General features: G+C 42.5%; 1 protein-coding gene across 1 annotated transcript; it reads right to left on the bottom strand.

Annotated features, from left to right (window-relative positions):
• Positions 1–5,675: 5,675 nt before the first annotated feature.
• Positions 5,676–17,910, bottom strand: FAM124B (family with sequence similarity 124 member B). Its single transcript, XM_057746375.1, has 2 exons — positions 16,932–17,910; positions 5,676–6,591 (listed from the first exon to the last, which is right to left on the bottom strand). Exons 1-2 carry the CDS (start codon positions 17,661–17,663, stop codon positions 5,938–5,940), a joined length of 1,386 nt encoding a protein of 461 aa, XP_057602358.1. The 5' UTR covers positions 17,664–17,910; the 3' UTR covers positions 5,676–5,937.
• Positions 17,911–27,707: the final 9,797 nt, after the last annotated feature.

Here is a 27,707-nt window from a genome sequence, read left to right as displayed (position 1 = left end):
GAGAAATATGTCGAGGGGACGTTTTGTACAGCAGGGTGTCTATAGTTAATAATACTACATTGCATTTTTGGAAGTTGCTGAGAGTAAATCTTAAAAGTCCTCATCACAAGAAGAAAAAGTATTTTTTCAGTAACTATGTATGGTGACAGAATTTAACTAGACTGTGGTGGTGAACATTTTGCAATAGGTACAAATATGAGCTCATTATGTGGTATACCTGAAACTAATATAGTGTTGTATGTCAATTATACCTCAATTAAAAAAAAATCGGAGACACAAAAGAGTTCTCTGCCTGCCATGTGAGGACACAGTGAGAAAGTGGCTGCTGTAAGACTGGAAGAGAGCTCTCCTCAGAACCTGGCCATGTTGGCACCTTGACCTTGGGCTTCCCAGCCTCCAGAGCGGTGAGAAGTAAACGTCTGTTGTTTAAGCCACCCAGGCTACGGCAGCCCCAGACGACTAAGGCTATCTCTTATCTCTGGCTTCTAGAGAATGGGAGCCTCATAGGTGTTCCCAACCCCTGCTGTGCATTCACTGAACAAAATATGTGTAAAAGCACCTACTCTGGTCCTAGCACTGCAGCAGGGGCTGGTGCCCAGGCTGCTTTAATAGAATGCCACCTAGTCAAATCCCTCCTGACAGTGGATTTAATCTAAGGTATAAAGGACAAGAAGGGGGCCACCAGGGCAGGTCTGGGGCATGCTTGAGGAGCAGCAAGGAAACCAGGGTGGTGTGCCAGTTGCTGGGGCATGAGCTGTGAGGCAGGGTGGCACCATGTGGAAGCAGAGATCTCCTTTCCTGCACTCCCTTCAGGGAGCAGGACAGTAGCATGATTAGGGGTGCAGACCCCAGCCTGACAGCCCAGATTCTAATCTTAACTGAGCCACTTAGTCATTGTGCCATTCCTGGCTCTCGACCTCTCTGTGCCTCAGTTTTCTCATGTGTAAAATGGGGATCACTGTAGCACTGACCACCAGATTGGTGTAAAGATGGAAATAGGTGAGAAACTGCCACCTAGGAAGGAGTTTCTCAGGTCAGCCATCATCAACTCAGATTTAGTATTATTGTCCTTCTTTACAGTTATTGTTGTTAAAAAAAGACACCTCAGAATCATCTCTGGCAAAAGTGGAATCTGCAAATACAATACATTGCTCACGATAAGCAGAGACCTTGTTGTATCTTCAGTAGCCCAGGTGGATTCTCTGGAATAACTAGACTTTTTCAACAACGTTTTTGAAATAAAGTTTAGCAGGCTCGAGTTCTTAATAACATAAATCCTATTATTCTGTACTCTCTGGGGCCGTAAGTGCCTTTTGTTTTCTTATTACAAATTACAGACAATATTTTAAATTGCTTATTGTGAGAAATGCTCAGGAAACATCTCAGACCTCAGAGAAAGGTTGGAGAGGTGTGAAAGGAAGGAGAGAGCTGTGGGTGGAGAGACCAACTCGTTTCTAAGTGATGTGGGTTGAGCAGTCCCAGAGCAGAATCCCAACGATGAATTAGAAGGTGGGGAGGACTTCCTCAGAGAAGGAGCCAATCTTCTTTCTGATCCTCTCAGAGCGTAGCCAAGGGGGCCCCTCAGAAGTTGCAGCTACAGGTCAACCCCTTGAGGAATCTTGGGAGATGCTGCAAAGACAAAGAATTTTAAACAAAGTGAAGAATGAAAGCGTAGAATTCACTCACACACACACACATGCATGCACACACAGAGAGGGAAAGAGAGAATGAAGAGAAAAGAAGGAAAGGAATGAAAACGGAGGGGGATGGAGAGAGAAGGAAGTGGGAAGAAAAGGGAGAAAAAGCCCATGCACTCTGGCTTAGAGAAGACACAAGAAAGGCAGCTGGGGTTAAGTTATCCCAGGAATTTCTGACTAGGTTTTTTAACAAGAAGATGAAACTTAGGAGTTTCCAATCAACAGAAAATGGGTGTGTGCTCGTGGCCCTCTTCTTTTCTCTCCCCTTTCCTTCCCCTTTCTCCATCTTTCTCTGGGAGGAAAGGAAGGGGTTTTCACCTCCTCCCATTCTTGCCTCCATCCTTCTCTGTGCCATGAGCACCTCCCATGCATAACTGGATTGTTGGCAGAGTGGTAGAAGGACCAGTGTTGCCTCCACAAAGTGCCACTGTAATAGGGAAGAAAAAATCTGACCCCATATTGAATTTGTTTCTTTTACTTTAAACTTCATATTCTATTGCTTTCACTACAACTTAATCACTATAAAGGCATGCTGCCTATAGCTTAAAGTATACACAATGGCCCATCTCTGGGAACCCTGTCTCAGATGCCTGAATGTTAAACTATAATGTGAAGTCCTATACCAAAGTAACAGGACAAGATTCCAGACGTAACCTGACCCTCATAGCAACCAAATTCCAGAGTTATCTCGACACCCATAGCAATCTTTGACTCATGACTTGGGCTAGCCGAAAACCGGACCCCATATTAGGGAAGGTATTCACCATATAGGACCCTAGCCTATGACACCTCTTGCCTTTGGTGCACTGACCAATCGATTAGTGCCATTTTCCTAGCAGGAATTTTCCTTGTTTGGGGGTTATAAATGTTGGCCGCGAGCCCACCAGAGCATCGGCCCTCCCTGGTCTGCCAGGAAGTCGTCCCACTGTCTTTACAGCGTCCCTTCTCTCTAATAAACTCTATCTTCCTTACATTCTGCCTTGTGTCTGAAAATTCTTCTTCAACCGGTGCTCAAGCCTGAACATAAAATACTTTTTTTCAGCTCACAGGAAACATCCTGACCAGGCCAATCTATGAATGGCTGTGGGAAGGAAGAAATTAACACATCCCCTCCAGAGTCTGGCCAGAACCTGAAAATATTTGCAACAATTTATCACCTTTTTACTTTACCTTCTCACCTCCCCCTCTTTGTTCTATAAAAGAAACTGGCATCCAAAGTCCAGACATGATGATTCTTTGGGACACTTGTCCACCATCATCTCGGTCTGCTGGCTTTCTGAATAAAGTTGCTATTCTTTGCCCCAGCAACTCATCTCTCAATTCCTTGGCCTTTCATTAAGCAAGCAGTACAAGCTTGGACTTAGTAACACCATCAGTGCTGAGGGCGGATGGGGTATAGTTGAGGCACCTGCTCCACTTCCCTTTGTAAATCAAAGTGTGTCCCTCTCAGCCTGAAATCCCCTCCTCTACTTCCCCCAACAAACATATTTGCAAGTTTCTAAATGTTACCATTTCTATTAATGCTTAGCAATATCCAAATAATGCTTGCAAAAAATGTGAAATACTATTAAGGTTAAAAATAGCCAAACAGCCGCAGTGCAACTGAGTTTTAATATACCTATAAAAATATAAAATTATCTGATCATCAGGAATCCCTTGTGATACATTTTGCATTTCAAGAAATACAGTTTAAGTAAGTAAACATTCTGGATCTTTTGATAATTTTGGATTAAACTAGTTCATGGTTTGTCGCTGTTATATATAATCTCTTTTGAACTTTAAGATATATTTGATCCTTTCTATCCATAGTTTTCCTCCTAGATATATAAACGTAAGTGACACACACAGTAAAAATCTTAGAGTTGGTTTCTTTTTTTTTTTTAATTGGAGCATTGCTTTTACTAAAAGTCGTTTCCAAAAAATCCTTTGTTGTTAAGGGAGTCCAACTCGAGGATGGAAGATGCCTTAGAGGACTGGGGCAGGGAGGGTGGTGGGGACTCGAGGGGGGGGAGCCAAGGAAGGGAGGGAATACGGGGATATGTGTATAAAAACAGATGATTGAACCTGATGTACCCCCCCCAAAAAAATAAAATAAAATTTAAAATCCTTTGTTGTTAAAAATGTGGGTCTGAAGGACCATTTGTAATTATAATATCTTAGATATTTACAGCGCTTAACAACATCCATGCTTTCATATGCATAATCTTGATTTTCCTAACAACCTTGGTACAGAAGATAAGGCAACAGAAGATCAAAGAGTTTAAGGTCACAAATAAATAGTGAATTCTAAAACTGAAACCAAAATCATGGCCTCTCTCACCTAGCCCACTGGTATTTCCATCACATCATGCTGTAAATTGGATTCCTGTAGTGAGTAGGAGGATAGAGTAGGTGACATTTTAAGAGTACACTCATTTTACAAGTCAATTTTGTAAGTTACTCATTCAGATTCCTCAATATTCTTCATGATTTCCAGGTACTTATATTCTTACCTATGTATTATATTAAAGGGATTTAGATAACCTCAAAAGAGTTGGAAAGAAACTTCAGAACTTCCTGCTGTGCTTTTCAAGGCAGCTCAATAGTTCAACTTAAATTTTAAGACTTTCATTTCTTTTAACTCATTATAGAAAACCATACCAAAAGTAAGTTCTTCATTCCACATTCTAAGACCTGACTTTAACCTGAGGGAAAGAAAGAAAATGGGGATAAGAATATATTGACATTGTTAAGGACAAAAATCTGTTTAGAAGTCTTGTCTCTGTCCATTTGCAGCTGTCTTCCATTTCTATTCTTTTAGGGGGACAGAGCACACAAATCCAGTTCAGTCTCGTTGCCGTGAGATTCATGCTTAAGCCTGAACACATCCTTCTTTCCAATTGAGTGTACTAAGTATTGGGTCGCCAAAAGATCCAGCTAAATCATCACTTATAGTCACGTAACATCTCTTCTGGAAAATGAAGTTCTTGGAGTCCAATAACCGTATAAATTAACTGAAACACACAGACCTCAGATGTTTTTTTTTTTAAAATGTGTGTATAGACCCATCCAAATATACATAATATGAACAACTAAAAATTTGTCCATTATGATTATAATTGCAATTCATAATATGCCCAATCTCCATCCATGGGTTGTGAATTCTTACTACAGTCTTGTGCAGCAAGTGTGGTATCAATTGTGGAAAAGTTTTCCAGAGAAATAAGTTTGAACTCTAACATGTTCTTAAAAGTTGATGGAATGGATTTGTCATATGGTGAAACCATGAACAAGTTTTGGGTTTGGTGGCCACAGAATGTATGTGTACCATATGCCAATGTCTTATTCAAAGGTAGGTGTTCAATACAATTTGTTACATGAATGAATGTATAAATGAGTGAATGAATGAATGAGAATTGCAAAGGAATTTAGGAACTTGAACATGGCCAAAAGAACCCAAGCGCTGCTCTAGTGACCCAACCAATGCAATCTTCCTGCCGTACTCAGTGGAGATCTCAAATCATCTAAACACATCCCCCTCCTCTTTGCTTAATTATATGAACCACTGGCCCTATTGGAGTAGTGTAGAAACAAACAAAAAGCAGAAGAGCAGGAAAACCCTAGAGCCTAGCTTTCATTTTTAACCTGATTTTTTGGTTTCCAGGGTTGCTGCTCATTAAACAGGAAAAAAAAAAAAAAAGATTTGTCATTTTCAAAACACTTTGCATGTTAACTCATTCCAGATGCAAACAACTTTTAAGCCAAAAATCACTAGAGGGTTCGTGGTGAACAGGGCCTAGTTACCAAATGAGGTCACATAAAAATTAAAAAACACTAAAGAATAAATAGTCCATGCTGTCCAGGGAGATGAGCTATGCAAACCAAGTAAAAATTAAAACCAAATTACAGACATTAATCAGCATTGCATAACACATCCGACTTATTTGCATGCAATGCAATTATCCTGTTAGGTGCTGCACTCAACACACCCCGCTGCCTTAGTGTGTCTCCAAGGACACGGGGCGTTGGGCTTTTTCCCTGTGCTTTGGCAGTATTCCCTCATGACCATGACGGCAAATAAACAACCACTCACCAGCATCATTAGACTCTGAACATTTGAAATAAAAGCGATACAGATCTGTGCATGGCTAGCATTCAGGCCTCCTCAGATGAACAAAAAACAGGCTAATTCTGGGTCAGTGCTCCATTTCTAGAACATTGTATTTGATCTTGTGTTTTAGAAAACCACAGTTGTTTTATGCTATATAAAGAATTCTTCTGCTGCTTCTTTTTCTTCACCCTGGACTGGCAGAGGAAGGGCACATTTTGAGATGATCTTTCTGGCACCAAGGTCCCTTTGGGCCACAGGTGACAGAGGATGAACCCTTTCCTTAAAGATTCCATTGTTTTTGTAAGCACCTGCCCCTAAGGAAGAGGTTGACAAGCAGGATGGTGGCTGTTGGGTCCGCAGATCCCTTGGAAATCTGCTCAGAAAAGATTGCCTGGGTTCAGAACTGACCACGGTGAATCCTGTGTCAACATTTGTCTCTGCCTCCAGCTTCCCCAAGCTGTTTTCCCGGCTGAGGACCTTCATTCTGGCTCCAGGTTCAAGGTGGGGAGAAGGCACGTGCAGCTGTGAGTCTCCGGCTGGGCTGCTGGGCTGCGATGAGCGGCCAGGACCTTTCCATGAAGAGCCACTAGAGCTGTTGGATGCTGTCCTCCCACCAGGTTCAGGGAGCTCCACAGAGCCCACCTTGAACCTCCTGCCCCGGCTCCTTCGGCTCCTCGGCTCTAGGGTCCTAATTGCAGAGACAGGGGTCAGCCTGGAGCCCTGGGGAAGAGTGTCAGCTCCCGAGGTGCCATTCAGAAAGGCAAGCTCGCCACTCCTTACACCAAGTCCTGGATTCAACTGGACCTATGGGACAAGAAGAAGAGGAACAGATGTAATCGATGTTTTCCATTAACTAAGTGCCAAGAACAGAGCACGTCCTATTCAGCTTTCTGCCTTGCTGTGCCCTTAAGCAGACTTTCAATAAAGTCGGTTGAATTGAAGTAATAAGTACAATCCTTCGAATGGATGAGCTGCCACCTTTGCCTCCTGAATATTATATTCTACCTTTTTATTTGATCCAATGAAGACTTTTTCTTCTGGAAATGGAAACTGGCTTGGCTATTTTCATATTCAGAAATCGTCCAGAGTTGATACTAGACTACCCAATCTGGAGGAGCCTCCTTATCCTTAATTTTTACTTGAGCTCCGGTAGACTTTCACATGACTGGCCTTTCTCCTTTACATGGCCTTCTAGGTCAGCACGTTCTTCTGGATTTTCTCCTTCCTTTCCATCCACCCCTTCTCAGGTGCCACTGAAGGAGCCTCCTGCCCTGTTAGTTTGTGATAGGTCATAGTTCTTCAGAGCTAACCTGGGCCATCTTCTCTTCTCACTTTATGCACTCTCCCAGCCACTGTCATTAAATCCCATGCCTTCAATTATTATCTACATGATGAAGGCTTCTGAAAGTTTAATTGTAGTTCAGGGACTTCCTAGGTGGCACAGTGGTTAAGAATCTGCCTGCCAATGCAGGGGACATGGGTTCAATCTCTGCTCCAGGAAGATCCCACATGCTGCGGAGCAACTAAGCCTATGTGCCACAACTATTGAGCCCATGTGCCACAACTACTGAAGCCCACATGCCTAGATCCCATGCTCCACAACAAGAGAAGACGCCACAATGAGGAGCCCACTCACCACAATGAAGAGTAGCCCCGGCTCACTGTAACTAGAGAAAGCCCGTGTGCAGCAATGAAGACACAAGGCAGCCAATAAATAAATAAATAAATTTAAAATTATAGTTCAGACCTGTCTCTTAAGCTTCATACCTACCTAATCAAGAGTCTTCCAGGCACAACTCCTAAAACTCAGCATGTCCCAAATTGAACTCATCCCCCTTCTCACACTGAATCTGTCTGCTTACTCTTTATCCTGTCTTAGAACCTGGCATCATTTGCCCCATATTAGCCAAGCAAGAGCATCATTTTCCCTTCTCCATCCCCCATGTCACCTATTCCCATAGACTCTGTCTCCCAAAGATCTCTCAGATCTTCCTGTCTCTCCATGTCTACTGCCATTAACCCTAGGGCAGGCTGTCAGTATCTCCAATCTGAATTATAGCAACAGCCATCTGAAGAGACACCCCATGGATGCTCTTGCCTCCCTCTAATCCATTCTCCACTCCACTAGCAGAAGATCTTTGAAAATAGTTTTGGTAAGTCACCCTCCTGCTTCAAATGGCTTCCTACTCTTCTTAGGATAAAATCTAAGCCCTTTAATACGGACTACCATACCCTTCACAATCTGTCCCTTCTTACTCCAGCCTAACTCGCTACTTCTTCCACTTGCCAAAATTGAATGTTTTTTTCAATTCTTTGGACATTATTTGCTCTTTCCTAATGCCAATGTTTGTGCAAATTATTTCCTCTGTCTGGGACATGTCACCTCTCACCCTTTTTCCCAAAAACTCCTAGCTATTGTTAACTCCAAGCTTACACATCATTTCCTCTTAAAAGCTTTCTCCAAGTCACTGGATCTGAGTCAGGTGCCCCTAAATATTGGCTCTGCCACTTATTAGTTGCGGGACTTTAGACAAGTTACCTAATTTTTCTGTGCCTTGGTTCCCTCATCTATAAAGGAGATAGTAATATGGACCAACATCAGAGAGTTGTTGAGAAGATTGAATGATCACAGAGCATGGGACACAGTAGTGCTAAACATAAAGTTGGCTATCATCACCATCATTAATATTATGACTAGCTGTTCTAGCAGCCTGTACTTTCCATTTGATAGTAGTTACCACACTACTTTGCATTTTCTTGCTCAAATTCTCTATATCTTCTTCTAGACTTTGCCACTAGGAAGGGCCGGGATTGTATACACCTTCTTTATCGTTATATCTCCAGTACCTAGCACAATGCCTAACACATGGTAAGCAATCACTAGATATCTGTTGGATAAATAAACACAGCTTAATGCCTAACAAAATATAAATTGTTTGTGTGCAGAAATGTGTGGCCCCTAATTTTTGGCCATTAGTTAGATACAAAATCTTACTAAGGACTGCAAAAGGGTATCATCATATGATGACCACTTCTGCAGTCTTTTTTAATAGAGAGAATATCAACTTTTTTTCTTAAGAGAAGTCCTTAGACCATATGTCAGAAGAAAGTGCAAGATTATTTATGTAGGAATGTAGGTGTGTGCAGTTGGAGTGAAGAATTTCCAGAAGAAACATAATGCTGGGTGACTGAGATAAATCTCTTGAGTGAGGATAAAGCTCTTCCAAAAAAAAGCAGTTGAAATGCATTGGTAGGAATTCTGATAATTTAGAGCCCATCTTTCTAAGAAAGGTTTGTAAATTATGACAAATTGAGAGCTAAGTGTTTTTGAGCTTCAGGGATCATTAGTAACTATCTTGATGAACAGGAAGATCGTCACTCATTTGACTCTTGAGAAACAGGAGAATAAGCATCATTGAAAAATGATTAAGCTGTTAAATGCAGACTGACATCATGAAGGGAAAGTAATATTCTCTTACTAAAAGTGATTCCAAGAGATAGCAAAAGAGGATTTCCCCTTGAAATCCTCTTTGAAAAGAAAAGATTGCATGGGAACAAATTATATAGATAGTAAGAAACCCCAAAACAATGCCAAACTTGCTTACTTAAGAGTTGAATCCAGTCTCTTCCAATTAGCTGATCTTTTGAAAAGTATTTATTTTAATTTATGAACCCAAACCAATGATGTTAACCCACCATCCTACAGCAGCAGCAACCTTCTGAGACAGGCTTACAAGGGTTCCTTCAGGCAGTGTAAAGCAAAGTGTTGAGTGAGAGAGGGTGTGAAGGGATGAAAGAGTGCATGTGTGTCTGTCTGTCTGTCTGTGTCTGTGTCTGTGTGTGTTTCTGTGTGGGGTATGAAGAATGTGGAGGAAATGAGGAGAAGAACAAAGAGGGAGGAATAGAGTCCGAGTGAGTGCCTCTCAGAGACTCAGAAATGAGAAAGGATCCCCCAAGCAATACTACAGAAGCAAATGAATTTACTCACTTCACGAGAGGCTGTCTTCTTTTACTTTAAATAACTAACAAAGAATATCAAGATGATCTTAGCTAAAGGTCTATTGATAAAATGAAGAGAAATATATGTTTGCTTATGCCAAACTAGCTTCTGGAATGTTTACTTTTCTTTTTTTTTTTCTTTTTTTTAAGAACTTTTATTGAGATACAATTGACATACAACAAATTGCATACATTTAAAGTGTACAATTTGATACTTTTTTCTTATTACTAATGTATATATGGCAATCCCAATCTCCCAATTAGAATGCTTACTTTTCTGAAGAGACAACTTATTTCCTGACAACAAGCAGTTAATCAATCAGCAAATGTTCCAGAAGCAGCTGTCTGTCTGGTCATAAAATCCCAAGAATGAGGAAATCTATAACAGGATGTGGGTTAACAAAATTTAGGTGTTAAGTGTTCTAGTTAAGAATGAGCTTACAGCAGGTTTCACAGAGGAGGTGGTACTCGCACCAAGTCTTAAAGAATGGACAAGTGAAGAGGAAGAGAAAGCATCTCTGGACAAGGAACAGCTCAGGCTATACATGAAGGCAGATATCCATAAAATGGAATATTATTTAGCCTGTAAAAGAATGAAATTCTGACGTGTGCTACAATATAGATGAACCCTGAAAATATTATACTGAGTGAAATATCAGACATAAAAGAACAAATATTGTGTGATATCATTTATATGAGGTCCTTAGAATAGGCAAATTTATAGGGACAGAAATTAGAGTTTACCAGGGATGGGGGTGGTGGCAGATGGGGAGTTATTGTTTAATAGGTACAGAGTTTCTGTTTGGGGTGACGAAAAAGTTCTGGAGATGGATAGTGGTGACGATGGCCCAATGGTGTAAATGTACTTAATGGCACTGAATTCTACAGTCAAAATGGTTAAAGTGAGACATTTTTATGGTATGTATAGTTTATGACCAAAAAAACACATGGGTGCAGGAGTGAACCTAGAGTTCTGGAAAGAAGATTTGAATAACCAAAGAATGAGGCTGCAAAGGAAACATGGGGGTGGGGGGCTGATTTTGAAGAGCCTTGAAATTCAGACACGTGAGTTTTAATTTTATTTGCTAACTTTTGCTATTGAGCTGACAGGGACCATAAATCCAGCCATCATTTAAAAAATGTATTCAACGGTGCAGTGTAGGATAAAACAGATGCCTGGAGCCAGAGTACAGAGTTAGGATGTTGTAATAATAACGCATGTTTGAAGTTAGGTGGGTTTAAAGAAGGAAAGGGAAAAAAAGAAATGGCTCCAAAGGAAAACTAGAACAGTTGAGGGCTGTCTGAATGTGGGGCTTCTCAAAAGAGAGGCTTTTAAAATGTTTTAAAACCTGTGCAATGGGAGGGTGACCAGAGCCAGAGAAATTGAGGGCAGGACTGCAGAGGATGACTTTGGTTTTGTTTGGATTGAATTTGAGATGAGGAGGAGAAATGATTAAATGACCTCACAATGAGTTGAAAAAGCCAAAAGCTCAAGAGATAGAGGAAAGGAAAATATAGGAGTAAATTGAACAAAGATGACAGCTAAATGCCCAGGATGCTCTTTATTTCTTAATCTTAGGGAAACCTTAAACTTAGGATAATGATTCTCAACTGGGGAAAATTTCACCCCAGAGGGCATCTGTTAATATCTGGAGACATTTCTGGTTGTCACAACTGCAGGGAGGGGGAGTCGGTGCTGTTAGCATCTAATGCTAGCCCCAAGGATGCACTAAAAACCCTATAATGCACAAGATATCTCCTCCACAGCAAAGAATTATCCCATCTAAAACGTCAATAGTATCGAGGTCAAGAACACCTGATTTAGGGGCAAAAAGAGTTGAAACTTTGAAAAAAATGGCAAAGTGACAGAGGGATAAGATAAACCCCTTAATAGAAGATCTGAGTTACGGAAGCCCACAGAGGAGAAGCTTTCAAGGCAGGAGTGGCCAGCATTTACCAATGCTGCTGGCCCTGACCTCAGACACGGGTGGCCTTAGAGAGAGCAGCAACTCTTCCAGCATCTGTATGAGAGGTGAGGACACAGGGCAAACAGGGGCCCCCAAGACTGGAGAGACAGACGGATGAGTACAGGGAGTCATGGCTCCCCAGAGAAGAGGATCAAAAGTGGAAACCACCGCAGGAACCAGGACAGGGTGAGGAAAACATGAACTGTAACTGGCAAATGGCTGGAAGCTTAGAGTGGACAACTCCGAGAGTTCAAAACTCCAGGGGAGGGACTTTCCCGGTGGTGCAGTGGTTAAGGATCCGCCTGCCAATGCAGAGCTCTGATCAGGGAAGATCCCACATGCTGTGGAGCATAAGCCCATGTGCCACAACTGCTGAGCCCACGTGCCACAACTACTGAAGCCTGAGTGCCACAACTAATGAAGCCTGTGTGGCTAGAGCCCATGCTCTGCCACAAGAGAAGCCACCGCAATGAGAAGCCTGTGCACTGCAACGAAGAGTAGCCCCACTCACCAAAGCTAGAGAAGGCCCTCGCGCAGCAACAAAGACCCAACGCAGACAAAAATTAAAAAAGAAAAAAAACCCTCCAGGGGACCTAGTCATGGGGAGCCCCCACAGTTTTGTGAGATTTACCTCCAGGAGCATGACTAGACTCTCACAATAAATATCAGAGAAAAATCCCTTTGTGGGAAGCAAGGAGAAGGAGAAAGGGGACCTTTTTTTTTTTAATTGAAGTATAGTTCACTTACAATGTTGTGTTAGTGTCTGGTGCACAGCAAAGTGATTCAGATCCTTTTCAGATTCTTTTCCCTTATAGTTTATTACAAGATACTGAACATAGTTCCCTGAGCTATACAGTAGGGCCTTGTTGTTTATGTATTTTATGTATAGTAGTTTGTATCTTCTAATCCCAAACCCAGATTATCTATTTCTTTCCCCACCTCTTCCCCTTTGGTATCCATAAGTTTTTCTATGTCTGTGAGTCTGTGTCTGTTTTGTAAATAAGTTCATATGTATCATTTTTTAGGTTCTACATATAAGTGATATCATATGATATTTGTCTTTCTCTGTCTGACTTACTTCCCTTATTATGATAATCTCTAGGTGAAAAGGGACCATTTTTAAATACGCCAGAGCACTCTGTTCTTAAAAGGCCTTATCTCAGGGGAAACTAGTTAACCAGAGCCCAACATGCTGGCGTATTATTAGAGCCTAACTGACCTGGGTGACGAGAAATACCCAACTCCAGCTCACTCAAGCCTTCCATGTGAGAGAAGGCAGGTACTCAACTCCAGCCCACTCTAGCCATTCTCTCCCACCTCAGGGGGTAGAAAAAATTTTTAAACACTTGTGAGGTTCCCAGTTCAAGGCACAGACTCACTAAGACTGAGACATAATTATAGAAAGCTTCCCCTCCTCCAACTCCTTCCCGCTGCATTATAAAGGCTTCTTCACAGCAGCTCCTATACCTGTTACATCACGCCTGGCTATCAAGAAAAAATTATAAGGCATTACAAAAGGTAAAATAGCACAATTTGAAGAGACAAAGCAAGATCAGAACCAGACAAGGCAGGGAAGTTAGAATTATCAGACCAGTAGTTTAAAACAACCCTGATTAATATGTTAAGGACTGCAATGGATAAAGTAAACTGCATGCAGGAACAGATGGCAGCATGAAAAGAGAGATGGAAATCCTAAAAGAAGAACTAAAAAGATAAATAAAAAAAAAAACACTAAAAGAAATAAAGAATGCCTTTGATGGGCTTATTAGTAGACTAAACACAACTGAGGAAAGAATCTCTGAGCTAGAGGACATATCAGCAGGATCCCCTGAAAATGAAAAACCAGAGAGGAAAAAAAAGGCTGAAAAAAAAACCCAGAATGGACTATCCAAAGACTGTGGGGCAGCTACAAAAGGAATGGTAGACACATAATGGGAAAACCAGAAGAAGAGAGAGCGAGTGGAATACAAGAAATATTTGAAACAATAATAACTGAGAATTTCTCCAAATCTATGTCAGACACCAAACCACAGATGCGTCTACTAAGGACTGAGACAGCAGGGTGAAAACTGCCAAGTGGAGAATAGGGTCGCCCAAGGTATGCATTCAACAAATACTTGGTGAATGAATAAACACTGACATACGATGTAAACCATGTCTAAATGCACTGATCATGTATTCAGACATTCATTCATTTACTGAGTATCTACTATGTACCCTGATATCAATCTCATCAAAAATACACATCCTAGGCTCTGAGAAGCATCGGACAGTCTACACTGACAGAAGGTCATGGGAAAAGACATGGAGAGACAGCTAGTGGCCTTCTTACACAGACAGTAATTGCACTATAGTTTCTACTTTAGAAAGCACCTCCATGTATATTCTCTCTTTCAGGCCTCATAACACAAATTGTACTTGTCAGTACCAATCAGAGGCTCTGTCACTGACTGCTGATTATAGTCAGGATAAAACAGAAGCCACTTGTCAAGGCTTTGGCCAAACACTGTTCTGGGTACTGGGAATACAGGAGTGAACCAGAAGAGGTCCCTGTCCTCATGGGGCCTCCCTTCCACGGGCCTGATGATGTGGCCTCTGCCCGCCTGCCCGTCTCTTCCCCTGACCCCCTCCCTTCTCTCCAGCCGCATGGAAGCTCAGACAGTTTTCTGAACACGCCTGCTGAGGAAACGCTATTCCACACATTGTCACCCACCATTTCCTGTTTGCAACACCTTCTTCCCTTCCCCATCTGGCTGCTTCCTTCTGGGCCATCCAGCTCAGCCAGGCCCAGGCATCACCCCTCAGGGAAGCTTTGCCTATCACCCTCCCTGGGTCTAGCATCCCTCTTCATCCCCCCACCTCACACACATGTCCATCCTGGAGAAGTTAACTTGCGGTTATGGCTCTCCCTCAAATAGATATTATTTTCTTTCTCTGGTAGACATCAGTCCTTCGTGCCACCCAGCATTTGTCCCCTCACTGGTTTTCCCTGGGGACCCTTGCCCTCCCTCATGAGCCCCAAGAGAGTCTGGGTCCACAAAAAAATCTAGGGATGCAGGAGAGTAAGGCCTTTGACTCAGAACTAAGGTAATCCACACACTCCCTTTCCCCTGAATGCAACGATTGATTTAGAGAAGAGAATCAGATCCAAGTTGGTCCAACTGATGTGAAGTCTGGAAGTTTTGCTGGACCACTGTGGGGTGAGGAACACAAAAGGATAGTCCTCAGAGCTGCTGGCTGCCTGCAGATAAGAGCCCAGACAGGGACCTGACTGAGGAAGTGGCAGAGCTGACGGCTGGCTTCTAAGCCTGCTGCTTAAGATCCAGGCTACTTACTTACAAGAGCCAATGCGTTTACCCCTCTATTCTCTCTCCCCCAAGGAAGTTTGGGCTAGGTTTTCTATCCTGAAAAATTCATCCCATTTTACAGGAGTGAAGCAGCTACAATGTGTCATTTTCTATGATGTTTTATAGCCAAGCCTTTGTATGTGCTTTCTTCAGGGACTTTTACATGACACCAGAAACAGAAGTTTCCAGGAGATAATCACCCATTTTGTTTGCAAAAGCCTAAACTCGTTGACGTTTTTATTCAAAAACCTATTCTTCACTCCCCAAATTTGACTTAACTTTCCAAAGGGACTAAGCTGTATAAGCCATGGTTCAGAAGTAAAAATGTCAGTTAGCCTTGGAAACAGTAATGTGTCCCCTGCTGCACACATACTAAATGTCTGCTTGACAGTGAGGTTTAAATTCTGGAGATTAACTGAGGCTGAAGGAAAAACTTTAGATGCCTTGGAAATTAGTGGGTTATGTAATATGCAGCTAACAGAAACAGTGCCTGTTGGCCTTATGTGAAATGAGAAGGTTAATTTAGAGATCATTACATATAGAATCAATATGACTCATATTTTATTAATAACTCAAAGCTGATGACAATAAAATTAATCAAAAGGAAAGATAATTTATCTTCTCGCCTGTTTTTACTTTATCCAATAGGCCTTAAAAGGGTTTCTGACCGTTTCTCAAGGACACAAACTTTGCTGTGAATATCATGTACACCTCGATGCCTGCACACACACACACACACACACACACACACACACACACACACACACACACACACACACACACACACAGAGAGAGAGAGAGAGTGCACACGGGACTGCAGTGGTTAACTGCCTGGTTTTGGAGCCAGTTAAACAATTCCTCTTGTGTCTTGGGCAAGTAGCTGGTCCCTCTACCCCTCAGTTTTCCCTCCTGCAAAACTTCCTATGTTGTAAGAAGGACTAAATAATCAATGTGAAATACTTAGTCTAGGGCATGATATGAACAGTAACAGCTAAAACTGCATTCTAGGCACTGTCTTAAGTACTTTACAAGCATCAGATCATTTAGCGTAGATGATAACCTGTACTCTAGGAAGATGCTAACATTACTCTCATTGTGCTAATGAAGAAACTGGGGCTCAAAAATCACACAGCTACCACATGGCAAAGTTCAACTGTCACATCATAAGAAATGACAGACGGCAGCTGTCACCATTGTGTTTGCTTTCAATAGGATGCCTATGGAAGAAGGCTTTAATTTCAAGATTTTATTTTGAAGGATTCGAACTATATAACTTGATTTGGGATAAAATTTGTAGTGATGCAAGATGCTTAAAAATTAAGTCAACAGGACAGCATACCTAACATCCTCAACCATAATTACAGCTTCAGCTTCCTTAGGTCCAGATGAAAAGAACTAATGATATTTCTGGACCCAAAGAGTAGGCATAGTATTTGCATATAGTTGAGGAACATGATTAAAGGAAAATCTGAGAAATGGGGTGTCGCCTGATTCTACTGCAAACTACTTATGTAAGCTACCAGCTCACAGAATCTGAACTTCCTTATCTGTCAGATGAAGGGATTTTATTAACTCGGTGCCCCTCAACCACGCTGCAAGCTACATATTAGAATCCTCCAAGGTGCTTTTAAAAGAATACCCAAGACTGGGTGCCCCAAAGATTCTAATCTAACTGACCTGGGATGCAGCCATGGCAGGGGAATGTTTGAAAACTCCCCAGAGATTTTGGTGTGCAACCAAGGTTGAAAACCACGACATTAAATCATCCTTTGGATGTCAAATCATACAGTTACATGTACATCTAAAGATCATAGAGACCAAACAGAAATACCTGAAGAAGAATCTTGTTGCCATCATAGTCCTGTGTTTGCCACCGGGTGTGGCTGATGGGGACACACGGATGGGGTAGAAGAGGCACTAACTGGCCAATCTCTTGAACCTGGAACTGCAACACTGAAGCCTCTTTGGGGTCCACCGACGTTCCCGGGGGCAGCTGCTTCAGGGAAAGCTGCAGGGCAAAGCTCTCGGTGGAGTAGAGCACGAAGAAACAGAAGTTGCTTTTCTGCAAGGTGGCTTCCCTCTGCAGGATCATCTCATAGAGCCTGATGGCATCCTCGTAGTTATCAAAACTGCAGTAGAGCGTCACTCTCAGGATCTCGGTGCCACAGCGCACCTGCCTCACGCCCCAGACGGGCATCTGGTTGTCCAGACTATAGAATTCCTGATTGGCAAGAATGTTGGGGCACGGTCTTCCCTGTACATTCTGGGTGGGGTAGCACTGCCACGGCCAATGCTGTAGCGAGTCAAGAACGCGAAATAGACGCTCCTCTCCGAGGCTTTCATGCAGGAAGAGCAGAACAGACATCCCTGGGAAGCGGGACCGCTTGGAGTGGGACTTGTCATAGTATTTCACTGGACTGACCCGCTCAGACACCAGAAAGAGACGGACCTCTGGGAAAACACAGTTCAGGAGCTGGTCCAGTGTTTGCTGCAGAAGCGAGCCATGCCCGGAGTTGGCCAGGAGGTGGACAGTCATGGCCAAAGACTCCCGTGTCTCATCCATCGTGGATGCCGAGGATGACAAAGGATGCAAGCAAGCAGAGCCCAGTGGTCCAGCTTCTGAAATAAATGGGCGGTTCCCACGTGCAGCTTCCTCCGTGGACTTCAGAGCCAAGCTCTTCCCTCGTGCTGCTGGTTGGTGCTGGCCACTGGCCACACTGTGAGAGAATCTCCGCAAATTTGGGCACAACAGCCTCCAGGACACATCACAGCAGCGGGGTCGATGTCATTCAGCTGGTGCCTAATGTAACTGCGTGTGTGGGGCTGTGTCAGGCGCTCCCAGGGTTTCTGTTTGACCTAAAAACCTATAATCCTGAGAAACACCCGGGTGGGTGGTTCTTACAGCCACTCAGTAAAGGAAATGACCAGGCAAAAAGGAACATGAGTCGGCTCTGTGAGGCTGATAGCAATCTGTTTAGTTGAAAAGACATCCATTTCATAGACCCACAATGGGTTCTGATTTCCTCCTCATCTCCCTCCCTGTTTACAGTAGCCCGCCAGGCCACCTGAATACAATGACTGCTTTAAAACAATTCTCAAAACTTGTCCCATTGCCAGGATTTTCCCCCTTTGTCTTTTCATTTTATTTTTGAATCCTTGATGCCAGGGCATTGAAGAGAAGTTATTTTATCTGAATAATTTTGACTTTTCACTGAAAGGGATTCACTTTATCGCAAAGTCTGAGTACTCAAAAGACATTTACTCACGCCCATTCTTTAGAAAGAGTGAGAGCTTTCCAATGTCAATAATAATCATTGTTCATGTCTATTGAAAATTTACTATGTACCCATCATACACTGTTCCAGAGCTTTACGTAAATTGGTTTAATCCTCCAGCAAACCTATGAAGAGACTATTATTCCCAAATTACTGAGGAAGAAACTGAGACACTGAAGAGCCAAGTAACTTGCCCAAGATCTCGCAGCTAAAAAATGACCGAGGGAAGATTTGAACCCAGTAACTGAGTGGTCTCCCTGTGAACCAGAGAGGAGGTGCTTCTCTAGGACCCCAGTGTCCCGGACTGGATTTTCTTCCTAAGTATAAGGAAAGGATGCCCAAGCAGATTCTTGTTGAGGACACACATTTCCCAGAGACTCTGTGTGCTGTTGAATCTTAAACTGAATAATCTTCAGTAAGAATATCCAAACACTAAACATAACACTCACCCTAATGTGTTCTAAATATCCATTTAAAAATCATTTGCTACTCTGATAGCTGTGCTTCTAAAAATGCGGACAAGCACATTTTTCTAAATGTGATTCATAATATAAGCAATTTATTAATGCTTATAGTAGAATATGGTGTAACAATTTTTTATAAATTAAAAAAGCACTTTTGTGATAAAAAATATAACTTACTTTAATTTTATTTTATATATGTCAATTGGTTTAATAGTATAAGAACCAAATTTATCATCAAATATTGTTATCTGCGGAAGGGTATCATTTCTATGCAGATTTCCTTTCTAAATCTAACCTACACTTCTAATCATTTGAGTTTCATAAATCATATAGCTTTTGCATTAAAAAAATCTATAAATATAGTTTATTACAGATAAATTGTTTTTTAATTACCATCAGTGATTCAGTAATTACATTCATTTTGCTTCAACTTTCCCAAAATCATTAGTGTTTTTTAAAAAGCATTATAAGGGCTTTCCTGGTGGCGCAGTGGTTAAGAATCCACCTGCCCATGCAGGGGACACGGGTTCGAGCCCTGGTCCAGGAAGATCCCACATGCCACAGAGCAACTAAGCCCATGCGCCACAACTACTGAGCCTGCGCTCTAGAGCCCATGAGCCACAACTATTGAGCCCAGATGCTACAACTACTGAAGACTGAGCTCCACAAGAGAAGCCACCGCAGTGAGACGCTTGCACACCACATCAAAGAGTAGCCCCTGCTCTCCGCAACTAGAGAAAGCCCACACACAGCAACAAAGACCCAATACAGCCAATAAATAAATCAATAAATTTTAAAAGGCATTACAGTTCTGAAGCTTTTTTAAAAATTCCATTTAGGTTATACACTGGCATTTGAATGCAATAACTTTCTCATCCCTCAGTATGACTTCCCTCTCCTTTCCCCTGTCCATCCGCTCACGAAGCTGACTCAGGCATTTGAAACTTTAGACATGGTGTTTGAAAACAGTCTTCGCAATTCTGGAAGTAACTCCATAGATTCAAGGAGAAAAATTATACCCCTGAGACAAAGATATAAACTCACAACATTTTGTAGAAGGCAAGTGTTTAGGCCCTCATATAGAAAAGGTTTTGCTCCTTGATGTTGTTTTAATCTTCCATCCAGTGTGAAAACATTCTTTTTCCTCATGAGGTTGTCATTTCTGTCAGGACTGAAAAGATTTCATTCATCTGATGGCTGCCTGCGTCAAGAAACAGCAGAATTGGGGGGGGACCACCAACCTCCTACAGACTGGCCGCCTCTGCAGTTATTTCTCCACGAACAAGCTGAAATATGGACCCCACCCCCTACCCCATAACAGCCTCCATTCCTCACAGCACCCTCCATCCACCACAACAGCCATATCCCCAGCTGGGCTCCACAGTACTCTTCATTTTTGCACACTGCTTCCATTGAAAGCACACGTGAAAATATTAGGGGAAGTCATCAGCTTTGCCTCCCAGCACCGGGACAGCTGACACTCAATTCTCTACCTTTTTTTTTCCTTAAACTTGACAAAGATGCCCAAGTATCTGTCAGTCACCAGCTCCTAGACGGCAGCCAAAGGGTCAACTCCTCACAGCAAAGTGGAGAAGCTGGTTGACAGGTAGTACCAGGGAATCTCAGAAACCAGCTAGTGAGGAGGATTTGTTGGAACCTGTGTCTGTCCTTTGGGATTTGCCCCTGCGGCAAATCTCATAAATACACGGCTATGCATTCACACCCTGAGATCCTACCCTCAACCCGAGAAAACTTTGAGAGTTTCTTTCCCTCTTTATAAAATGTGTTCATTTATCCCACATGTTGAGAGCCAGCCACTGTGCCCAGAGCAGAGAAGAGATAACACCAAGTCTCGCTTTGGAGGAGCACCTTCAAATACGTCATCAGGGATCAAGGTCACTGCAGGATGCCATGGAAACCCCTAGGAGGAGCCACCAATCTAGACGAGAGGGTCAAGGAAGCCCAAGGAAGGGGAGATGCTATCTGCAGTCCTGGAGGGTGAGGAGAAAGGAGCCAGGCAGGCAAGGAGACTGGATGTGGGGAAGAGGGAGGGATTCCAGGGACAAGAAGCTGATGGGGACAAACTACACCCAGAGAAGAGAGAGGGGCCAGTGACCCATGGGCTGAACTCAGGGTGGCTGCGGGTGGGAACAAAGAAAGGGGTAGTAAGAGGCTGGAGAGGCAGCCAGGCTCCGCAGGTCACCGTAAAGGCTATGGATTTTCTTCTGCTCGGAACAGGACCGCCAAAGCATTGGCTTGAAAAAGGAGGCAATGCTTTAAGGAAAACCTGGGCAAGAACGAGATATGGAAAGTCAAAGTTAAGGGACTGGCTTGTTAGCTTATTGGATGTGGGCAGGAAGCTGCAGTGATGGGTCCTGGGGGCCTCCCAGCATGGTGCTTACAGGTGAGGCTGCTGGTCATCACATAGGAAACACTGGAGAAAGCAAGCAACTGGGAGTGAGGCTGAGGAGTGTGGTTTGGACGCGGTGAGTGTCGATGCCTGAGGGTCATCCAAGTCGGTGACCATTCAACATGGAAGTTAGAGGGGAGCCGCAGACCAGAGAATACAGGTGGGGAACCACTGGTCTCCTGGTAACCATGGGAATTCACGTGATGATCCAGGTGGAGAATCCACAATGCAGGTAGGAAAGGCGAGAAGAGGATGGGACTCTGGAGTACCCAGATGAAGGGACATGTGACGTGTGAGTGACACCCAGGGAGAACTGAAGAGTGGGTGTATCATCTGAACCCAGTGTGGGTATTTGTGTCTTGGGTTACAAGGATTTTAGGAGGTGGCCTTGGCTGGGCAGACCACAGCACCCGGTGTCACAGAATAACATTTGTTACTCACTCTACCTTCTCAATGGAGGAAACGCAAAAGAAGCACCAAGGAGACCTCAGAGCCGTTCGAGCCCGTTTTCCTCGTTCCCCATACAACCTGAGCTCTGATTCTTTGTCTGATACTCAGCTGCTAACCAGGAGCGAAACATTCAGAACCCGAGGCAGCAGCTAGAGAAAAGGTGCTGGGATGGGATCACATCATGCTTAGTTTTAAACCCCCAACAGCAGCCTACAACCCCGTACCTGCAGCGTAGGCACAAGATGGATTTGCAGCGAAGAAGGAATCTTGGCATCTCCTAAAGGATAAGAATCCCAGGAAGCGAGGGGACTTTCCCAGCATCACATAGCTGGTTAGTGGCAGAGGCTGGGTTTCTGGTTTTTAAACCATGCTTCCCCCACCACTCCTAAGAGAAGCTGTGCACAGCAGCTGCATCGATTCAGGTCAGAGCCATTCAAGTTCAGGACACATGCCAGCACATAAAAAGGAAAAAGGAAGATATGAGGGGTGACATTATACGCACTGTTTTTGTCCCATGCCCTAGACACCTCTGGTTAATGTGTTTCCCCATCCTCAGCTTTCACCATCCTAGCCCTTTTCCAGCACACACAGACAGACACACACACACACACACACACACACACACACACATATGCACCTCTACCTTGGGGTCATAACTTCTGACTTCTCAAGGGAGTTCTGGCAGAAACAGCAGCAGGCAGACAATGGAGGCCTACAATTCCTGCCCCCTTTGGGTTCCTCCTTTGGCAGAGGTGGGAGGGAGGAAGTGGCCACAGAAGCTCCTTGTCCAGGCTGTTGTGGCTCTTAGCTGAAAGCTTCTCCCCTAGTTCCCGAGGGGATAGCCCCTGCCCAACCCCAAACAATGCTATCAGCTTCCTATTAAATTGCCATCTGTTTCCCTTTTCCCAGAACAGTGCAGCCCAATGGCAGAGCCTGTGAGCTGATACCCTGCGTTTTCACAGGTGCAACAAAGAAGGTGTGTTTCCTCCTCCATGTCCGTGGTGGTCTTATGCTCTGACGTCGTTTCCAATGCCCTGACCAGTTATAGTTCTCGGCTGAAATACTCAGTAGCTGTCGTCGACTAAACTAAAATCGTACAACATAAAAGTTGTGAGTTAAGTTTTATTTGGGATCTTACTGAGGACAGTAGCCCAAGAGACAGCCTTGCAGATAGCTTTGAGGAACTGCTCCGAAGAGGTAAAGGAGGAGCCAGGATATAGATGACCTTTTTTGCTGGGAAAAACATGTAGTCAAGCATAAAAAGATTACTGCTCATCACAAAGAACAGACATTTCAAGTTACTGATTTTAGTGTTTTTCTGTGTATGGGAAGATGCAAGAATCTGGGGTCATTGACAGTTTTCCTCAGATATGTATCTTAACTATCTAGGGGCCAGTATATCCAAAGCACAGAATGCATCCTGTTTTTCTCCATCCTGAATTCCCCTCAGCGTGCAATGACTGAATGACTGAAGTGGCTAATGGCTTGATCCTTGTAGAACTGGAATGGTGGACAGTATTTTTTTCTTTGCACTGTAAAAGAAGGCGGAGAAGTAGAATAGAACACACTGTGAGCCAGGGGCGTGAGCCACTCCACCTGGCTTTGCTGCCCACCCAGCGAGGACCTGAGATGCCTAATCCCTCGGGTCTGGTTTCATCATCCATTAAAGTAGCAATGATAATAATTGACCTGACTCTCTCCATGGAGTAGATCATATGAACTAAAATATCCCAGAGGACCTTCCAAGTTCTCAAGTGCTCTGCTAGTAGAGTCATCTCAACATGAAAGATTATTTATGTACTACTGTTTTAACTCCCCAAATAATATCCAGCAAATGGGCATTATTGGATATTGCCAATGGATATCTAGCAAAAGGAATGGATAAATAAATTAGTTTACGTTATTTTCAAGGAATACTGTGCAACTGTAAAAAAACAATGAAGTAACTTGCGAAAAGTAGATTGGCACCATCTAGCAAGGTTGAAGATCTATATACCCAACATTTCAGCATTGCCCCTCCCAGGTATAACCTCTGGAGAAATTCCCTCACATACGCACAAAAGAAGGCAAATTCAAGAATGTTTTATAGCTGCACTGATTGAAATACTAAAAAAAAAAGTAGTGGGGGAGAGGGCACCACCTAAACGTACACCAATAGATGAATAAATAACTATGTATATCACATTCTTGCAGTAGAATAGGCTACATCAGGGGAAGTGAATGAACCGGAATTACCCACTTCAGTTTGAATCTCACAAACATAAATTTGAGTGAAAAAAAGCAAGTTGCAGAAAACACATAGAGAATTATACCATTAATATAAAATTTGGAAATATGCAAAGACTCTCTAATGGTTATAAATATAAACCTAGGTAGGCGAAGAATAAAGAAACGCATGAGAATGAGAAACACCAAACTCAAGATAGTGGGGTGGGGAGATATGTTTAATGTGTTGATAGTTTTTATTTATCAAGCTGAGTGGCGGGTACAGGTGTGCTCATTATATTGTTTTTAGACCTTCCTGAAGTATTTCATAATCATTTTAATGAAGGTGATCTATTACGTACTGACCTAGAAAGATAGTTCCAGTATAGTATTAAACAAAACAAAAGCATATGTAGTATAAGATTCTATTTTCCTATAGGAACTATATATGTGCATATGTGTAGGTGCGTATGGTTGGTAAACACAGGAAAAAAAGTCTACAAAGATATAAACCAAGTTTGTATAAGAGCATCAATAGAGGACACTTTGGAGAGATAGTATAATAGGGTAAAGGAGCATTTCTTTTCTTACTTCATTTCTTCATGTATTTCTATATTACTCATATTTATTACTAATACCATGTATTACTTTGGGAACTAAATAATAAATAATACATGCACAAACTCAAATAATACATGAACTACATCCTTCTAATCCATTCTCTCAGCAAATTTTTACCAAGCACCTATCATATAATTCAGGCACTGGGCTAGATGCTGGGGGTACCATGATTAACAAAAATTAATACTGCTCTGGTTCTCCTGGAGCTTATATTCCAATGGGAGAGACAGACATTGATCAAATAATCACTCAATGAGATAAAATGGTACCTCTGTTAAATGTTACAGACAAGTGGTATATCTGCTCTGTTCAGGGAGGTCAAACAGGCTATCTCAGCAGAAGGAAGCTGTGATCTTGAAAAGGAGCAGAAGTTACCTGGGAGAAATGTGAAAGACATTCTAAGACAAGGACCAGCATGTGCAAAGACCCTGTGGTAGGCAGGAGCATGGTGGCATGTGCTAAGGTAAGAAATTCTGCAGGAAGAGAAGGTTTAGCTAGGTGTGGCTGGGAAGTTTTGATATATGAGGTCCAGAAAAATGTCATGTGATTCAGAATGTTCCTAGCAACCCAGGAAAGAAGAAAGTTCAGACAGTCATCAGACAAATGACAACTTTGATACTTATTGAGGACTGTGTGCCAGACACTGTTCTAAACATTGGATCTATTAACTAGTTTAATCCTCACAACAACCTTATGAGGTAAGTACTATGATTATGCCCATTTTACAGATGAGAAAACCGAGAAACAGATGGAAAAACACAAGAGCATAGAAGTTTCAGTCATATGATATCTGAATATGCAAAGCCAAAACAACCTTTAATTATTTGGTGTCTTTGTTTTCTGTTACAATAGTAAAAATTTTACAGAAAATTTGGGGTTCACTGAACTGAGGAAAACAGCTGTGTGCTCCTGGAGGGCTGAGATCACATCTATACAACCTTCCATTGTGTCACCGTCACAAAGCCTGACACCTGTGAGCACTTCATAAGTGTTTGCTACAGAAAGCTCTTAGCTGAATATATGTGACAAATTTTCCACTTGATATATACAGATGGTTTCTGTTCCCTTGATGGAAAAATGTTAGCTATTTGTCAACAATCTGGGTTATAGATAAACCATAATTAATCAGCAATAGCAACCTTTTCTCAGTAGAAGCTTAAGAAACAACCCAAAAGGTACAAAACAAAGCAAAACAACAAAAATCCTGCCAGTCTTTGCAAAAGGGACCATAAATGTTGTTATAAACTCCCACCTTCATTTTAGACAAGTACCTTCCCAACACAAGGACTTACGTTCATGAAGTGACACATCTATAAATTAGTAAGGATGATGCCAACTGACTCTGAACCATAAACAATTTTTACATATTTTCCTAACGTATAATGTGCACCTTTAAAAATAAGCTAGAAAGGGGCATATCATGTAACACCACGCCTCAAATTCTGCCACAGGTGATGCTCCATGAAAAAGTCTGGCCTTGATTACCACGTAGATTACAAATAGAGATGGATATTCTCAGGGCAAGAAATACAGCTTCCCAAGCCAACCTTTAAACCATGAAAGCTCGCTCAGCACAAAGCTGACAAGTCAATCAGACCGAAACCAACATGCCCGGGCTGGTCGGCCGGCCCCGCAGAGCTTGGGGCTTTGCTGTATGCTGTCAGCTGTTCTTCCACTCCCAATGGGCTTCAATTCACACTTTACATTTATATCCCAGCTGCTGCCAAAGGCCACGGCTGTGCCAACCAGACAGCAAAAATAGAAGAGATGGGGAAATAACCGTACACATTAATAACCGATGGGTTTTTAAACCACGAAGCAGGAATTTGGGTCTATTCAACTTCATAAAAGAACTTTTATAAGACACAAATTGAAGCGGTTTCTATGGCTACCTGATACAAATATCTTGTGGCTGGATTTTTCTCTCAATATGATCACTCTGAAAAGCTTTCTAAATGTGTCTGTGGTATCTATTCTGTAGCATAACGCATGAGAAAAATGAGAACAGCTCTTGAATTACACACAGTCTAAGTAAAAACAATAATATTGCTCAAATATGCAACTTCAAAAGTTGAGCTGCAACATGGAGAAGAGAATTGCCTGAGAATGGGGAAGACCTGGGTTGAACTTGCTGTGTTGGACGCAAAATGAGGTTTCTTTGCTCATTCCCCAAACAGGCCTGCTCTATCCTTGGTCCCTGTGGGGATTAGTGAGAAAATGAGCCTGCATGTGCCCAGCACAAGGTCAATGCCCAATAATGCATTTTTTTCTTTAGCTCAGATACTGTGTATACTGCATTCTCAGCTGGTACTATTCAGTCCCAGAATATTTGCTAGCTCCATATTTTTTTAATGCAACCAATTCTAGGCAACCCCATGATAACACACATTTTAACACAAATATATTTGGATTCACTGGTCTTAATTAAAAAGATGAGTAGTTTCGATATGTGGGAGACCTACAGTGTGTACAACTAGACAAGAAATTACCTGTTTAGCAAAGTCGTACTTGAAGAATAAGGACAGGGACCTCTTGACTCATGGCTCCCAAACCATTACAGAGGCTCCCAACACACTCAGAGGCAAGTGCCTGTCAGAAGAGGTTATTTATGGGAGGAAGGGAGAGACAAAATGGGAAAATTAAAGTTACTATTAACATGATGAAGTCATCGAGCTCAACAGCTATATGGGACCTTAAAAGTCTAATCCAATCTCCTGACTTTTTAGATTGAGAATATAAGACAAAGGAAATGGGTGGGTTGCCTTGGGTCTCCTAGTTTAACATGGTTCAACTGGAACTAGAACACAAGCCAATGGATGCACTTTGGTCCACAGGTATAAGAAAGGATAACCCCTAACCCATACTAGTAAAAGAGTGGGTACATTTTCTAGATACTTCCTATAGGACTCATATTTCTTGAGTGGCGATTTCCTTTCACTATATAAAGGACCCTTTCCCCACATCCCTAATACATGTGCACTGTAAGATTTAAGGTTACTAGTTACTGGAGGGAATACTAGTACCGATCACCATTCTGTTATGGGGGCTTTCTTTTCCATGTGAGAAAAGGACAGAGAAGAATGTAAGATGCAACCAAGTAAAAGGGGAAAAATCATCTTTCATTTAATATAGTCACCTTACCAGGGAGATACTCTAGAGCTAGTAAGGGATTGCATACCTTC

The sequence above is a fragment of the Hippopotamus amphibius genome, chromosome 8 (genome assembly GCF_030028045.1).
Source record: "Hippopotamus amphibius kiboko isolate mHipAmp2 chromosome 8, mHipAmp2.hap2, whole genome shotgun sequence".
NCBI classification, from domain to species: Eukaryota; Metazoa; Chordata; class Mammalia; order Artiodactyla; family Hippopotamidae; genus Hippopotamus; species Hippopotamus amphibius.
Note: the sequence above shows the minus strand (reverse complement) of the source record. Positions and strands in the feature narration are given on the sequence as shown.